General features: G+C 40.7%; 1 protein-coding gene across 1 annotated transcript in view; it reads right to left on the reverse strand.

Moving 5' to 3' along the window:
• REV3L (REV3 like, DNA directed polymerase zeta catalytic subunit) overlaps positions 1-18759 on the reverse strand; it is a 166219-nt gene that overhangs the window by 81919 nt on the left and 65541 nt on the right. The window contains exons 5-12 of the mRNA XM_061623630.1: positions 15918-16014; positions 14753-14847; positions 14033-14137; positions 12622-12706; positions 12394-12542; positions 11052-11177; positions 10346-10577; positions 8217-8356 (exon numbers count right to left, since the gene is read on the reverse strand). Of these exons, the coding sequence (XP_061479614.1) occupies positions 8217-8356; positions 10346-10577; positions 11052-11177; positions 12394-12542; positions 12622-12706; positions 14033-14137; positions 14753-14847; positions 15918-16014 (1029 nt within the window). The remainder of the gene's footprint in view (positions 1-8216; positions 8357-10345; positions 10578-11051; positions 11178-12393; positions 12543-12621; positions 12707-14032; positions 14138-14752; positions 14848-15917; positions 16015-18759) is intronic.

The following is an 18759-nucleotide window of genomic DNA, read 5'->3' on the forward strand; positions in this document are numbered from 1 at the left end:
ATGAAGGAAACCTGTGCACAACAGGGGAACAAGTCACCACTACTCCTTTTAGAAACTGCTTAACCTATGGATGAGACCCGACTGACTGGGTTAACTGAAGAGAACCAATGACAGAGAAGACAGTTGTCTGCAATGTGTTAAGCTTGAGGTCCAACCGAAGCCCGCCCTGTAGAAACCCAAGGAACTGAGGAATGATTGCTCCAAACAGCTTAACTTTTTTTTGAACACTATGCAACAAAAATGTGCCAAGTACACTTGTAGATGTTTGTGGAAGGCCAGCAGGATGCTAAGATGGTGCCAATAATGTCCCACAAGAGACCAGTTTTCTTCAGACAGCACCACTCAATCCAGACAGACCAGGTCTGGATGGTTCACTGGCCCCTGGGACATTCAGCCAAGCCAGACTAGGATGCAGAAGATGGCTTTAAGACACCATGGTTAAATTCACTGAAAGATGCCATGGTGGAGTAATTGCCAAGTTACTTATTACTAACAATCATGGCCGACTTGGCCAGAATGGGGTGATAACACTACTGTAGTGTGTTCTTATCATATCACCCAAGACAGTAGAGGCACTGGTGTAAAGGTGAACAGGAGATCTGACAGCCATGTGAGTGCTGAGCTGAGGTCTATAATGGTGCCTGCCTAGAGATTGTTAGGCTACAGTAACTGTGTAAGATCCAACCCTTTGCAATCAACAGTTAAGACCTCACATCCCTAACAAGAGACATGGAACCTGACTTTGCTAAGAACCCACTAGCACTGCATCGTATGGTCACCTGGAAACATTCAATTTCCTATTGAAAGAATAAACCAGTTGCATGATTAGGCAGCTAGAAGTGAGGGTGCACTGCCTACATATGGAGATTTGAATTAAAAAAAAGAGTTGGAAGAAAACTCTGAAAGATGAACTTGATGAATCCTTGAATGAAGAGAACACAGGCAATTGCCTTCAGAAGTCAATCAGAATTCCTTGTGGAGCTGGCAGAAGGAGAAAGACAATAATCTTCCATGGAATCCATAAAGGCTAGGCAGTTCCCTTGCTTGATAGCCTTTATTATTATTATGTTAAAGCTTCCATGTAGTTACATGGCAGTGATGGCCAACAACTTGGTAGCTTTAAAAGAGGGTTAGACAAATTCATGGAGGATAAGACTATCAGTGGCCACTAGCCACGACAGTTATGCTCTGACTCCATAGATGGAGGCAGTATGCTTCCAAAATACCAGTTACTAGAAACCACAGGAAAGGAATGTGCTGTTGCACTCAGGTCCTGCTTGTGGGCTTCCCAGGGATATATGGTTGGAAGCTGTGAGAACAGGATGGTGGAATAGCCAGGCTACTGGCCTGATCCAGCAGGCTCTTCTTATGTTCCTATTCTCTTATGTTACATACTTAAACAACGAGGATAATGAAATAAATACCCAAGAATATTTTCTGGCTAAGTACCTACACACAAACCAGAATGCTGGGATAAAGATATCTGCTCAACATCCTGTGATCAGAGGAGAAATAACTTCAACAAATCCCTTGAATTCTTCAAAAGCAGCCAGAGAAGGAAGCTGATTCAGCTAGGTGCAGCTTCGCACATGTCCAGGCCATCACAGAATATTGCCATGCTTTGAGAACCTGCAGAGTGCCAGTAATCTTAAACTTAAACTGCTGTTTAAATAAGCAGAAAGGAATAACAGAAGGTCAGGAAGCCTTCTTTCCACTTAGTTAGGGAACACAGAAAAAAGCACCTGTGTGTCTTTCGATTCTATTGACAGCATCCTCAAAACTGTCTAGAACTACTACCTGTCAAAGAAAGGAATAAAGTCAAATTAGCATACATTTAAAACATACGTTTCTTTTGCCACGGAACTGCCTACATGCAAGTAGAGAAGCATCTGAGTACATATCTACCAGCATGTGTAAACCAAGCCACACAAATTGTACAGAGAAGCAAGTCCTACCAGAGGCTAATTTATTTTTACTATTTCAATATTGAATTTTAAACTATTGTAAGCCCCCAGGGAACTGCTGGTGAAGGATGGATATTAACTGGGCAACAACTACATTCCAGGAATTATTTAAGCTAATAAACTAAAACTCTGGTAAAAAGAACAGCAACTAATCCATTGAAATAGTTAAGGTTGAAGCCTCATGAAACTTGAAAAGACAAACTCACCTTAATTTTTATTTATCTTATTTATGTTTACCCAGTAGTGTAACTATAAGGTCATCCTTTAGGGGACCTTTCAAACTCCTCAAAAATTCATAAGGTAAATCTAATTATTTACTCATTCAGTTATTAAGGACTGCAGATGTTCAGAAGAGCAAACTGGGGCTTTGAGTTGCTACACTTGGAAAGTCTTCCAAATAAAAATATTGCAGGGCCATCCCCTAGAAATAACCTTTATATTCTCATAAAGTTCATCAGGCAATTCATATGTATTTATTTCACTGTGGCCCTCTAGAGGAGCCATCAGGTTCTTCTGTTGTTGCCCATGGAAACATCCTGATAGCTGTTCAGGCCTTGGGGGAGAAAGTCAGGTCTCTAAGAAGTATTGAACCTAATATTCAAGTGCCTTCGGTAAAAAAGGCAGGAAAACTCAGCTGAAGACTATGCCATGTATCTGCCCCAAAGACCAATATCTCTGTCTGTTCTGAAGGGGAAAAGCCTAACCCTTGCCACAGTTATTGGGGGGGGGGGCTGGTGCAGTTAACCTCTAGTATGACAAGGTTGAGGGAACCTGTTTAAAACCTCACAAAACCTGGGGACCCAAACAACCCTGATCTGACAGTGTTTATGCTATACACCTCAATATCCTCACTCCTTAATCTTGACCCCAGGTCTTTCAGAACTGGAAAAAACAAGGAAGAAGGTGTTGAGCTCTGTAGTGCACCACTTGTGTGATTGATGCAATGTACCCAAAATCAATGAGTAGCACTCTTTTTATTCAGTTGAGTTACGCAGGGTACAGGGAATTAATGATAGCCATCAAGGCAGTCTATAACACAAAACACTCATTAGCATATGCCACTAACTGTATGCTCTGCAAGGACATATCCCACTCTGAGCCGACCAGTTTCTGTAATAGAGAAGGAACATATATATCCCCTGCCCAAGACTTGCATCAGGAACAGCCACCACAACTGTGCAGTAGAAGAGGTGGCCTTTGAACCGGGGGCATTGAGATCCAGGACTACCATGGCCTTACAAAACAAGTGTAGGCAATCTTCTACTTTTTTTCTTTTGCTTTCTATTTTCAGAACCATCACTCTAAACCACATTAGACTCGAACTGATCTAATGCTGTACTGAGCTGAAGAGCTGCCCTGATAATAAAGGGACAGACTGTCCAGAATGGGACATAATGGAAACATTACCCACATTATAACAGACTGGAGTAACAGCTTTCTGCCCTTTGAGAGGCTGACTCCTGCTGCTGATTATTTACAGGAGAGAATGAGAACCCACTAAACTCTTCACTATAAGATGAGAAAGTACAGAAACTGGCCACATATACTTGCTATTGTAGAGCCCTCATCTTCTGTCAACAGCTCCACTGCATGCCTGTGAGCCTGCTCAAGGCAGGAGAGACAGAGCAGCTCTAGTCTTTCTGTGCGCCTGATTGTGGCTTCCCCATATATTGTGCCTTTTGATGCAAAGGCATACTGACCATATAATTCTCCCTCAAAGCCCGAAGGCTCAAACAGCTCAATAGCAGTGTGCCTCCCTAGTTGGCCATCATCAGAAAAGGCTAAGTGGCACGCACCTGGCACTTGGAGAGGGGACCAAGCAGCTAAAGACAAAATGAGGCTGCCTTCTTCTCTGCCGCAGCAAACTGGGATTCAAAATGGTGGCCATTTTCTTTTGGGCACATTCCGCAGCTGAGGGGAGAGAAGCTGCTGTACGCTTGGTCTTTTTAAGCACCTTCCATGAGGCTGGCTTCCCTTCTTCCTCTTCCATTAGGGCCAACTCGGGGGTTAAGTGCTGCTGTAATAAGGGTGCTGAGCAGTCAGAGACTGTAGCCACTGCCATGAAAGACTGGCCCAGGGATCCAGCAGTTTGGTTGTTAACCATTGAAGTGGCGGCCACCATTTTGCTGAAATCATGCACACACGCTACAGTACAGCGTGGAGCATATTGAAAATGAAGCAAGAGAAACCCCAAGCACGGGACCAAGCAGCAGGCTCTAATTCAGCCCAAAATAATGACTCCTGCCCCAAAAAACCCAAGCCGGGGGCAGGGAAGTTAGGAAGAGGGAAGAAAGTTCACAGTAGTGAGAAAATAACAGAAGGTTGTTTTTTTAAATAAACACAAGCAGGTGATGAGAAGACCCTGAAGGCTGAGGTAAAACTATCCTTCTGCCACCTGAAAGGGTGGAGGGAGGGAAGACAGAGAAAACAGAGAGGCTGTGGAGAAAAACATATGGGATTTTTTTTTTTTTAAGCAAACTCACCGAATTCAAGGTAACACAAAGGAAGATAGAGAAAAACTAGATAGAAAGACCGAGGCAAAAGGATTATAGGAGCTAAAGAAAAATGCAACCACCTGGACGACAAGGCAGAAAATGAACTGAGGGGTTATATGACTGAGGCAACTTACTCCCCTCACAAATTAACTGCAATTCCTGCCTATAGACGCCTGGTGGCACACAAGACCCAGTTTATGGACTATCATGTAGGGAGAAAGAGTTTAATAGATTCCTCTCTCTATTTCTTATTCAATCTTACATTCCATCATTCCTCTGCAATTCATTTTTTGGTAATTTTTCATTCTTAAAAAATACCACCCCTCTAAATATTTTATAGTTGTATTTTAATTTAGTTACTTTTACTTCCCTGCCTCTTAAGAGGCTTTTGTAGTGTGCTGTTAAGCTTTTGCCTTTTTAGGATTTTATCATATTATATGTATTGTAGTTTAGTTTCATTGTTTGTTTTATTATATATATTATAATTTTATTATCATGGGCCAAGCCTGGAACCTGTTAACCCAACATCACCTATTACCTTGATATTACTACATGTGTTTTTCTCACTAGTCACCAATACATTGTGGAGATCAGGATTTTTTCTGCTTACTGCTAGCCTCCATGTATAAAATCATTGCCCTTTTGACCATAACATTTTGCTCCTTACTGTGTCTCTGCTGCTACTCTAACTCAAAACCGTTAAGTTAACCGTAACACTTAAGCCTTCAGTAGCTATGGATGAACAAAACAGACCAGAATACTTGGTTTAAAGTTAATAACCAAACACTATACATTTTCTCAAGTTTATTCTTAATATTAACAAACTGTATTGTTTTTTTGAAGGATTACTTACAAAGTTTGTTACTACACTTAGTTACTGTTACTTTAAATAGCATCGCATAAGCAAGAGGGTCACTGTCCCTAAAACAAGGTTGCATTAACACCCCCTAACCAAGTCTTGGCAATTACCCTATCACTCTCCTTAACCACTTAACACACATTACATAATTATATCCAGTACTTTATGTGCAGTGTTCAACTTGGTCCTCACTTGCTTCACTCTGGAGTCATTCGCTTCTTTTACAATTGAAGCCATTGTCTTCAACCTTGTCCAACGACAACTGTCACCTCAGATTCACAACAACTAGCTGTCAGCTGGCAATATCTGTTTCCAGAGGGCTGCCACAGAGCCTTGAACTCTTCTTAATAGACCACCTTTAGCCCCAGTGATCTCAGCTCCAGGGTTGGATCTTCAGCTTCCCTTCAGATGCCAACCCCTGCTATCGTTCCTGGCTTCCCTCTCAGGCTTCCCTAGTGTCTCCTGAGAGTCTTCCTAAATCAATTCCATTCCATTCCAACCAGCTTCAGCTCCATCAGCTACTCTTCTCTTGACCAGTACTAAATCTGGCCTTTTACTTACGCTAGCCAGGCCCCTCCACCCAATCACTACAATTTAGGTAAAATTCCACCCTCTTATTGGTCTATAATGATCCAGTAAGATGAGGCAGAATGTCCATTTACTGACCAATTAAACCTGACCATGCTGTTGATGCCTTTAATTCTAAATATAAAGTCAGAAACCTCTCCAAATATAATGATCTCCTTGTTGACAGTAGGCTGCAGTGACAGTTTAATTGACACTTTGCTGTTTGCTAGTCTGCCTTTGATAAAATGTATCTCTTTAGTTCTGGCAGGAACACAGGCAGTTTAGTTTACAGTTAATCCTTTACACACACATCATTTTGTTTAAAATAAACATCATTCTATTATTTTACCATGTAAATAATATGATTTCTCTACAGTTATCTTTTGTGAACTGCTTAGAGACTGTTTTTGTATTAAGCAGTATGCAAATATATTAAACAAGTAAATAATGGTGATATATGAAAAGTTAGTAATTCCATTTATTAAGATCAGGAGTTCCCATCATTTTTGAGCCTGGGGGCACATTTGAAAATCTGAGAAACTGATGTGACAGTCCCACACTGACCCATAGCAGCCAACATGGAAGGTAGGTGAAGACAGCCACGGAGGGGGGGGGCAGGATGGGCTAAGAGTGAGGCAAAGCAGCATTTTCTTACAGAGAAGGGGGACGAAAGAAGGAAGTCTGAAAGAAGGAAGGCTGCTTGTAAAATACCAGGTGCATTGCTGGTAAAGCAGTTTTTTCTCCCCCAGTGGTGCTTTCTGCAGATTGTCTGGGAGAAAGTGGAGGGTGGGGGGAGAGAGACACCGGGCTAAGAAGAGAGTAGGTATTTTACAGACATCACTGCACGAGACAGAACTCCTTCTCACAGCTGATCTACAAAAAGCAGGTTTCTTCCCCTTGTAAAATACACGCAGCCTCATTCTTCTTAGCCCTCTGCTCTTTCTGTCTTCCTCCACCCTCTGTGAGGCTCTCTCTTTCTCCTCCCCCCCCCTTTCTCACAGACAATCTGCAAAAAGCACAACTGAGGGGAAAAGAACTGCTTTAACAAGCAATTTCCCTTGTATTTTACAGGCACCCTTTCTTCTTCCTTTCTTCAGCCTTCCTTTATCCCCTTCTTTGTGAGGAAATGCCACCTCACCTCACTCTCCACCCTTCTTAGCCCTCTTTCTCTCTCCCCGTGTACTGAGTCTGTGCAAGCAGAAAGAAACACTTGTCAAGCAATGCCCCTTGTATTTTAAAGGCATCATGTGTGAGAGAGAAGCCCTTCTCTCAGCTGACATGCAAAACGCAGGGGGAAGAAACCTGGTTTTTGCAGATCAGCTATGAGAGGGACCTTTCTTGCAGGCAGCAATGCCTGTAAAATACCAGCTTCTTTGTCCCCTTCCCACCCCATGCGGAGGGGAGAAAAAACCACTTTGCTAGCTCTATGTTTGGCGCTTTGGGAAGTGCCAAGCACATGGCTAGCAACGCCCCACGTGCAGCAATTTCCAAACACCTGATTACCAGCAAGATGTTGTGGCTTGGGAACCCCCTGCAAGGGGTTTTAATAAGTGGGTTGGATAATGATACCATGTGACTGACAGGTCACTGCCCCCATTCACCTGTCAAATTTGGCCTGTGAGGGCGATCCTGGTGACTCATGAAGGGACCCTGGACTTCTAAATTTGCCACTGCACTACTGCTTGTAAGAGCAAATGGCTGTAACTATCTGCCTTGTTTTTAGTACTATATGATGTACTTAGATTTCTTTTAATTTGTAACCCACTCTGGAACTGATCGGCAATGAAGAACAGATAAGAAATGTTTTAAATTGAAGATAAATAACTGGTGATGGTTGCACCATCCATGACAGCTTGAAAGATACAGCATTTAAACAGATGAAGGAATATAGTTTTAACATGCATACCTATCTATGTTGGTTGAATTCTATGAATCTTATTTATGCAGCGTATGAATTTTAATTCATATGGAAATGGAAATGGACTGCCTTCCAGTAGATTCCGAATTATGTCAACCCTATGAATAGGGTTTTCATGGTAAGCGGTATTCAGAGGTGGTTTACCATTGCCTTCCTCTGAGGCTGAGAGGCAGTGACTGGCCCAAGGTCACCTAGTGAGCTTCATGACCGAGTTTGAACCCTGGTCTCCCAGGTCATAGTCCAACACTCTAACCACTACGCCACACTGGCTCTCTATAATTCATATACTTTCTGATTATAGAATATTCAACACAGATAAAAATTCTATAAGGAATCAATTAGGATATTTTTAATAAGGAAAAAGGAAAGCTACTGTTTCATGGGGTATGAGATTCTAATACTATATTACTTACCACTGTTTTCATCTGCAGTTCCATCTAACTGAGGTATAGATAGGCTTGCTAGAAGCAAATTGTTATCATTCCAATCCATATCATCTTCTGAAGTGCCATCATCTTCAGTTGAGCTCTGATTCCTACTTCTGCCCACTGACCTAGAAGTGCAATTTATTTTAGGTATCTTAAAAACCTTTGCACAGCAACCCAATAGTTTAATAGTTATGGTGCTAGTAGATGACACCTTGCTAGGGAATGAAGAGATACTAGGCCATCACTATCAACTTTTAGGCACCAGGTGGAGACATTCCTGTTCATTCAGGCATTCCGTTTTTAAGTGGCAAATGTAATGCCAATATTCAAAAAGGGATCCAGAGGGGATCCCGGAAATTACAGGCCAGTTAGCTTAACTTCTGTCCCTGGAAAACTGGTAGAAAGTATTATTAAAGCTAGATTAACTAAGCACATAGAAGAACAAGCCTTGCTGAAGCAGAGCCAGCATGGCTTCTGCAAGGGAAAGTCCTGTCTCAGTAACCTATTAGAATTCTTTGAGAGTGTCAACAAGCATATAGATAGAGGTGATCCAGTGGACATAGTGTACTTAGACTTTCAAAAAGCGTTTGACAAGGTACCTCACCAAAGACTTCTGAGGAAGCTTAGCAGTCATGGAATAAGAGGAGAGGTCCTCTTGTGGATAAGGAATTGGTTAAGAAGCAGAAAGCAGAGAGTAGGAATAAACGGACAGTTCTCCCAATGGAGGGCTGTAGAAAGTGGAGTCCCTCAAGGATCGGTATTGGGACCTGTACTTTTCAACTTGTTCATTAATGACCTAGAATTAGGAGTGAGCAGTCAAGTGGCCAAGTTTGCTGACGACACTAAATTGTTCAGGGTTGTTAAAACAAAAAGGGATTGCGAAGAGCTCCAAAAAGACCCCACCAAACTGAGTGAATGTGCGGAAAAATGGCAAATGCAATTCAATATAAACAAGTGTAAAATCATGCATATTGGAGCAAAAAATCTGAATTTCACATATATGCTCATGGGGTCTGAACTGGCAGTGACCGACCAGGAGAGAGACCTCGGGGTTGTAGTGGACAGCACAATGAAAATGTCGACCCAGTGTGTGGCAGCTGTGAAAAAGGCAAATTCCATGCTAGGGATAATTAGGAAAGGTATTGAAAATAAAACAGCCAATATCATAATGCCGTTGTATAAATCTATGGTGCGGCCGCATTTGGAATACTGTCTACAGTTCTGGTCGCCTCATCTCAAAAAGGATATTATAGAGTTGGAAAAGGTTCAGAAGAGGGCAACCAGAATGATCAAGGGGATGGAGCGACTCCCTTACGAGGAAAGGTTGCAGCATTTGGGGCTTTTTAGTTTAGAGAAAAGGCGGGTCAGAGGAGACATGATAGAAGTGTATAAAATTATGCATGGCATTGAGAAAGTGGATAGAGAAAAGTTCTTTTCCCTCTCTCATAATACTAGAACTCGTGGACATTCAAAGAAGCTGAATGTTGGAAGATTCAGGACAGACAAAAGGAAGTACTTCTTTACTCAGCGCATAGTCAAACTATGGAATTTGCTCCCACAAGATGCAGTCATGGCCACCAGCTTGGACGGCTTTAAAAGAAGATTAGACAAATTCATGGAGGACAGGGCTATCAATGGCTACTAGCCATGATGGCTATGCTGTGCCACCCTAGTCAGAGGCAGCATGCTCTGAAAACCGGTTGCCGGAAGCCTCAGGAGGGGAGAGTGTTCTTGCACTCGGGTCCTGCTTGCGGGCTTCCCCCAGGCACCTGGTTGGCCACTGTGAGAACAGGATGCTGGACTAGATGGGCCACTGGCCTGATCCAGCAGGCTCTTCTTATGTTCTTATTTCTATGTGGTAAAATGTCATGGGGACAGGCTCAGTGGTAGAGCTCATGCTCTGTGTACCAAAGGTTTAAGTCCCCTTAGCTCCAGATAGGGCTGGAAATGACTTCTGTCTCAAACCTTGAAGGGCTGCTACCAGTCATTTTAGAACAGGGATAGCCACATGGTGCTCTCCAGAAGTTATTTGTTATCTTTGTTGCTTATTGCATAAAACGTCTTGAAGTGACTTACAATTATAAAAAAACCCAACAAATACAGACAGAACATACCTTCTCTTTGAATTCATGTCATTAGGATTGCTGTCCCATCGTTGGGACATTAGCAAACTGAGCTCCATTTCTTCCTTTTCAATTTGTGGCTCATTTTCTTCATCATCACTGTTCTGGGGATTTCTGCACCTTCCAGAAGAAAAATGTTGTGGACTTTGTCCTCCAATTTCATATCCATCATCTTCCAACCCAGCCAAGAGATGTATCATGGCTTGATCAGCACTACTGTCCACTGAAGGAAAAACAGAAAAAGTGAAGTCATACCCAATTAGCCTATATCTTAAGAAGTTCACGATTATTTTTGTGATCTGTTCTTTTCCATTTGCAGATTGAAAACTATATATATCTTGAAATATTGGATGTACAAAACTTTTTACAGTATCTTCTTTTTGATGCCTCTGCTCTTTGAGAATCTAATGGCTTTTTCATCATTTCTCACTTTTACAGTATAATACAAATATCTGAATAAACATTATGTATATTTCACTCTCAAGCTTCCAACCAGAAAGTGGGTCCGCAGAGCTCCTCTTTTCAATCAGTAACAGCACAACACTATTTATAAATGACTAGACTAGAAACACTTTTCAGAAATCTAATTTTTGGAACAGGAATGAAACTCTCTGTTTAGACAAACTGCCAGTTTACTGAAGAATAACTATTTTTAGTTTATTTGTAGAAAAGGAAAATATACATAGATTATACTTACTGAACACTGGGGTCTTATTCAGTCTCTGAGATGATGGTTGAAAATGCTGACTATTTTCCATGATGTTCAAAATGGCTTCTTCATTAATAATTGCATCCTCCTCTTTATATGTCCTGTTGGACTCTTCTAAACAAGAGATTAAAAACTGCATATGAGCTGTCAACATGCGTTTTTTCCCAAAAGAAACAGTTGAAGATGACTTAACATATTAGCATAATCAAATTACCTGAACAAGTTTATCAGAAAATTCAGTTAGATATCTGCTCTAGTTGAGCACAACTTAATACACCTTGTTCTGTTTGAAAGAGACGGTAATTGATGATGGCAAGATTTTTGTTAGCAGTTTGAGCAAACTCAAATGTGGATGCTTTATAACTCTTTACAGTGGGATTCAACAACTAGTAGCAGATAGAGACTCAATACATTCCTCAATGAGTGCCATCTCCTTCCACAAGTTGCCAGCCTACTCTCCCCTCCTTCTCAGGCATTTTGCTCAGAGAGAGGGAGTGACAGAAGATTACATAAGAATATAAGAAGAGCTTGCTGGATCAGTCCAATGGCCCATCTAGTCCAGCATTGTGCTCTCATAGTATCCAGCCAAATGCCTATGGGAAGCCTGAAAACAGGACCTGAATTCAACAACACTCTGCCCACTTGTGATGCCTAGCTACTGGCATTCAGAGGCATCCTGCCTCTGACAGTGGAGACAGTATTACACAAATGAGACGTGATAGTATTACATAAAATTACACAAATAAGAGAATTGTTGTGTTCTCACGCTCTTCTCCCTCTCCTTCCCCACTTGTTTTGAGCAATTTCTAGCTCAAAAAGATAAGAAGGGGTGGAGACGCAGTGATATAGAAGAGATATCCTTGCATATTCTTAATCTTCCCTTTCCCAGCTATTTTTGGAAGGGTAGTGGAGTTTTGGAGAGAGGGTGGGGCGCAAGGATGTGCAATAAACATTTCGCTTCTTCAAAAGGTTCCCTTTTTCTCTTTCCATGTGGAAAATTGATGGGGAAAGCAGGTACAAAAGGTAACTTTTCCTTGGCACCTATATATACACACACATGCCCACATAGAGGAAATGGCGAAAGACAAGCGTGCATGGAATTTTTTTCCTGTTTCCCCCCCTCTCCATCTCTTTGCTTGTCTCAGCTATTTTATGAGAGAAAGAGGAGATTGTAGATAAGCATGCAAAAGGAAGATTTAATTCCTTGTGCATTCTATGATGTCTCTTTCGCTTTTGCTCAGCTTATTCATAAAAGTAGTTCCAATTAAGACATAGTCATGCAAAGGGAATTGTATTTTGCATAAAAAGTAACCGTATGAACACTACTAACCTTTATTAAGTTCTTTATCTCTGTGTACCTCTACCATATTTGCTGGTGAACATGGAATAATTTGAGGAGATTGTAGCTCAGAATGAAGTGTCAATTCGTCAGAGAATTCCTGTGATCCATTGCTGTAGTCCAGTGATCCAGATAATGTCCTTATTAATTAAAAAAACTTTTTCAATGACTGCATAGCTCACAAATAGAGACAAGAGAAACAGCTAAATGGATGCTTACACAGAGAGATCACTTTGCTTGAGGATTTCTTTAAGCCTCTTCTGAAAGATTTTTTCACTTTCTGTTGCAGTTACAAATCCACGATCTTAATTATGGGGGGAAAGTTATACAGGATGTTTAATATAGCAACACAGAAGGACTGCTGAAAGAATCCATAAATAATAAACTGAAAATTCACAGGCATTCTATTCTCTTTATGGATTTTTTAAACAACTATTTTTAAGATCAGAGCAAGCAATACATGGTCTGTCAATATGAAGCAACCCTGAGCAATATGAAAAGGTTGTTTTCTTTTTACAACACTTCTATGTATCAAAAGTATTGTAAGGAATATAATGTGTAGATTATCCTTGAATACCCTTGGATACAATCTTTCACTCACAGAAGGCTGTTTCCAATTTAGAAGTGTGCGAGAAAACTGGCTCCAAATATAGAGGAATTTCTCTGTTTGCATAAGCTCATTCACAAAATGTTTTTATCGCACACTAGTTAAGGTACTACAGCCTTTATTTTCCTTAGTCGTCATTTCTTACAGTCTGTGGCAGTGTAATGAAAAAGTCTTCCATTAGCTCTTGCACAAGAGTTCATGGAACATAACAAAAACATTCCTCCTACTCACAGTGTTTTGGATTTAAGCCTATGCTGATAAGACTAATATGGGGATTACAACTGTTAAAAGAAAGTTACATTTTTAAATTTACAGTATAACAGCAACTTCCAAATCCAACTGATTTCAACGGGAGTGTTCAGCACATGCCTAACTTTCTCTCATTGAAAGGAATGGGACTTAATTTTGATGGCATCACACCAGTTATTAATTTCTTCATTTCTTCAAGAAGCCAGCGCATTTCATATTGAGACATAGAAAAAGCATGGTCAGAATAAATGATCATTCATTCAAGTGGTATAAAAAAAGATGGACATTATAAAAAGCGTAAGTTACTAGTGACAAGTATCTTAAAAGGTCAAGATACGTTTGTTGTTGTCATGTGCCTTCAAGTCCATTGTGACTTATGGTGACCCTATGAATAAATAGACTCTAGAAATAACATCATTAGAATAAATTAATCATAGATACAACGTTTGGTGATGTTTATTTAGATCTAATTAACCTAGTTTTGTCATTTCACTGGGATAAACAGAAGATAAACCATTTTTTGAATTAATAAACAACCTAGGCATTAGATACTTGAGCAGAAGCTTACATAAGAAATGTAAAGTTCAATATCATGTCTTGACTAATTGAATTAACTACTGCATTGGAAGAAGGGGTAAGTTTCTTGACTTCCCGATTGCAGACATAAACTTAATCCAACAAGCGGTGAATACTTAATCCAGTACTAGCCTACCATATGTTCCTGCCCAGGAATTGTGACTGAGAAATAAATAATAATAATTTGGCCCTGCTTACCTTGAGAGTTAGGAGGACTAATTTGAGAGGACTCCTTGTTTTCTCTCCGTCGTTGTTTCTCATCATCCCATATTGTTTGTAAACCTGGGTTCTGACCAACCTGGGCTGGAAAAAGTAAAAAATACAGCAGAGTCAACAGAAGCATCAATCTTACTAAAACTTAAAACTGCAAGAGCTTTTGTCTGTACAGTCCATGCTCTTTGCAAGAATTAACCTGACAATTTTTCAGACAATTGCCTTCCCGAAGCGGCTAGCATGGCGGGGCACTGCTATGCCACTACCCTCCCAACAGTGGCATTGCTGCCGCTTACTGGGATGGTGTGGTACGGGCCAGGGGTGAGGACAGCCTCTGCTGGGGTGCTTGTGCAGCCCTGATATCACCTTTCTATTCCTGAAGCTTTCTGGTAAGCAGCAGTGATGCCACTGTCAGGAAAGCAATGGTGTTGTAATGCTCCACCTGCTCCTGCCTTCCCCTTGTGTTTATTGATAATGTAACCCCGCCTATTATATTTACTTACTATGCTTACTATACCTTAGAGGTTTTAAACGAGTTACAATGCAATAGGCTTAGCCAGCCTTCCCCAAATTGTGCTGGCTGGAGCTGATGGGAGATGCCATCCAGAATATCTGGAGGACTATCTGGGAAAGGCTGTGCAAAGCACTGTAAAAACAACAAACTTGTTAATGTCCTGAATGATTACACACAGAAAAATTGTTTACCTTCAATATCCAATCTATTTAAAACATCAGCAGCCACTGCATCCACTTCCAATTCACAGGTACTCTGTGGTTCAATACCCTCCAGTATTAAAGAACTGCAATTACATTAAAATTAAAGAAAAATGATTAAAATATAGTATTTCTCATTAAAATTATCTTATATTAAATTTGAATAGTTGAAAAATGACTAATTTAATCTTAAATCAGAATTTATTTTAAATAGTTTTATCATTTAAGAGTCATAATGTTTTAGGATGTAGTTATGATGGTGGGCAGAGGTATATTAGTTATGTGCCCTGAGAGATGAAACATCACCTCTTCCCTACCTTAATGGCACTGAGAAGGGCTCCTAATCTCATACAAGCATCATCACTGAAATAAAGTAGCTACAGAGTTTTGCAGGCAGCAGGGGGCAGGGTATACAAGGAAACTAGGCTCAGATTATGCCACATGGGACAGAGTTGGGTCAGGCTATATTAGAGTAAGAGGATAGGCCTGGAAAAGAGGTTTGTGAATGTATTAGAAGGGAGAGATAGATTTTGTGTTTACAGTGTAGAAATATATGCAAGATTCATATTTTTGTGGTGTTTTATGTTTTACTGTACTTGTAGATATTGTTTCATGCTACCACAATATTTTATATCAGTTGGTGGTATACAAATGTATATGGGTGAAATATATTCTGCTGTAAGTTACCACGTTCAAAAATAATGTTAATGATTCTTCTACCATAATCAACTAAGCAATGATACTGAGTAAATCCTGTTTGGTCAGAACCATATTCTTCACTGTGGCTAATTGGGCTCATATATTGTCTCTCCATCCAGCCATTCACAATAGCAACTGGACATTGAATCAGGACAAAGATTTCTTTTAATCACACAATGCATTAAATGGCTACCAATGCCAGGATATCTGTATTTTCACCAACTTGTTTTTAGTGAATGGCCACTGTTAATATAATTATCAGCATCTATACTTTCAGCATTTCATTTCCTTCGAACCTCATTGTTTACAATTTTCCTCAAATGTGCATATGCTCCTATACCTTAGGTTGACACTTCATGCAACTGATTAACTGGATTATTGTCCATGAAAGCTTATGTCATAATAATTGTTTAGGGTGCTACAAGAGTATTTTTAAAAAGTCTTCAGATATGCTAACCTCGGTATTTGGTTGTTTTCCCATTGAGGAAGGATTCTGGCAGCAGAATGTCCTGACAAATTATCTTTATAAGATCCACTTTCTTCAAATGTATCACCTACAAACAGATACCAGCAAATAAGCGTTGGGTACTGCAAACTATTTTTATTCCTTTAAATATTTTGTATTTGAAATAGCATTTTAAAAAACTAAACAGTTCATATATTCTATTTGCATTGCAAATAATCCTACAATGAAAATAAATGCAAAATCAGTTTAATAAACTGTCCTGCCCGAACCCACTGAAGTCAGACATGAATGCAGAGGTGTGCTTTTCTTCAGCAGATTTAATAGAAAGTTTCAGTTCAGAGCACTTCATGAATCAGCTTACAGGTTACCCAAAATTCAGCATGATTACTAGGATTAACTAGGCACAACTACACTGCAAAAAGACATTGTTACAGCAACTAGGCATGCCCCCTTACCAACCTTAAGTAAGGGTGGGCATACACCACACTTGGGTCAACTCAGTGTCACTGTTGAGAGTATGCGCACACGTGCGCTCCTCCCCAGAGGGAACTTGCTGAGCTTGCCAGCACCACAGTCTACATGTACGAGGCGAGGGTGACTGTTCTGCCTCAGCAAGGCCCTCCCCTGCAGGGGGAGGGGGGCTGTGCAGTGGCTGAGCAGGAGTAGGAAGGGAGTAAATGTTGGGCAGAGAGACAACTGCCTGACTGGGCTGAGCCTCCTCACTGGCAACTGAAGCTATTGGAGCAGAGCTGTCACTTCCATAGCACAGGAGCTTTTAGAGTCCAGCACGCCTGTAGGCAAATCACTGGAACCTTCATGCCATTCAAAGTCCCAATTCTTGTTCTCACTGCTCCACGCCCTTTCCACAGGGCTCATGACAGAAAGGGTGCTGGAGACAATACAAGAGTATCAGAGGTGGTATGCCTGTGTACCAGCTACTGGGGAACACAAATAGGAAAAATGCTGTTGTGCTCATGTCCTGTTTGTGGGCTTCCTATAGGCATCTGGATGGCCACTGTGAGGACAGGATGCTTGACTTCATGGGCCTTTGGTCTAATCCAGCAGATCTAATCCAGCGGAACTACCTCCCATTTATTTGCCCCACATGACCTCTAGCTAAAGCCTCTCTTTTCAGATTCAAATAACACTGGAGGTGGAATAAGTAGCAGAGAACCTAGTAATAAATCCCAACACTTTCCAACAAAGTCTGAACTTCAGAGGATCTCGGCTTGGATTGGGTCACATATTTTATTGGCTCCCTGTTTATTTAGAGTCCCTAGCCAAGTGCCCAGCAGCATAACATAATTGCCCCCAAATAGTGTTAGTTTCCTGCTACCTGACAGAAAACCTATGGTTTTAAAAGACATTAATCTGAGCCAAACACTTCTGTCAGTGAATTTCAAGAGGTTGCAGTCAAGACAGCTGATATAAGGGCAAAATCTACTCTCTCAGTTTTGAAGAAGCAATGTCAGGGAAGACAGTCAAAGATAATATACATGGAGGAAGGAGCATGAGAAATGTTAGGAGGACCTACAATGGGAGGAAAGGGGAAAGCTCTGTGTACACACATTGCCCTCAAGATTATTACAGGACCCTTATGCCAGACTCCATGTGCACATCTGATAAACATAATATGCATTTATATAGTCACACTAGTGATTTAAGATACGTACATAATGTATCAAAGCATTAATGTGTTTGTTCATTAGCCCAAGTATTTGCTTAAGATGCAACACAGCAGTGACTAACCCTTCAGCAGTGACTAACCCTTCAGCAGCTGGAACACAAAACTATACCCAGTTGATTTGATCCTCCCTTGCACAAAAAACACTTAGCCCTCTCTTATTAATAGGTTTGGTGTACATTGGCACCAGTTTCTGAGGCGCTTATGAATTAGAAACAGTCCACAGATAACTAAGCAATAATACAAAGAGGAAACTAGTCTGATCATCATAAGCCTCTGGTAAATGTTTATGAAATAGCTCTTACGTGGGACAGGCAGGGGAAAGCACAGGTAACTACTACACTGGCACCACAGCTGAGGTCATGATATGTACAGTACTTATATATTTACCCCAGAGCCTCCAAGCTGCTGTGTTTCAGTGAAATGGCTCATGGATATGAACTATTTGTTTCCCAAATTCTCTGTCATCTACTATATTTACTTAAAAATTAAAGGTCATAAACACACAGTAGCTGAATGTCAGTGTCTACCTGTCTGCCTATATGTATATAGCAACTGACAACAAAGGTTTAAAGTTTAGTTAAATAATTCAGCTTCCATGATTTTCAGCTGGGATTTAAAACCAGGCAGTGGGAGTTAAGGTAAAATTTCAAAGAAAACTGAGGATGGAAGAGGTCATCAGGTATTTAAATGCATGCAAGAGAAGTTTTTAAAAAAAATTAAATACATAGGTTAAATGCAAGGCAACTTCATGCACAGCATTGTTAGCATTGTTACTCCCATCAACATTATCCCAGCACTTAGGTTAGGATGGTGGCATCAGCTAGCCATCAGTCTGCCCACTTCTTCTTGTCCATCTTGGGTTCAATGGCATTACAAGGTCGAGGAAAGGCCCTATTACCACCTATTCACAACATTATTATCACATTTCACACAGGGCTTTTCATAAAGCCTCGTATCTTTCAAAACCTCCAAAAAGCTCCAACACCTGGCCCCAGAGATTCTTGTCCCAAAGGGCAGTCCCCACAGACAAATTTGTAAGATCTCAATCACTAAACCTATGCTTTTCTTTGGTATACCAGCAACAATCTCATTTAACATGATCAACCATTTCTTCAGCCTTGCAACACCCTAAGTTAATCCTCCCAA

This window comes from Rhineura floridana, chromosome 4, assembly GCF_030035675.1.
Source record: "Rhineura floridana isolate rRhiFlo1 chromosome 4, rRhiFlo1.hap2, whole genome shotgun sequence".
NCBI lineage: Eukaryota > Metazoa > Chordata > Lepidosauria > Squamata > Rhineuridae > Rhineura > Rhineura floridana.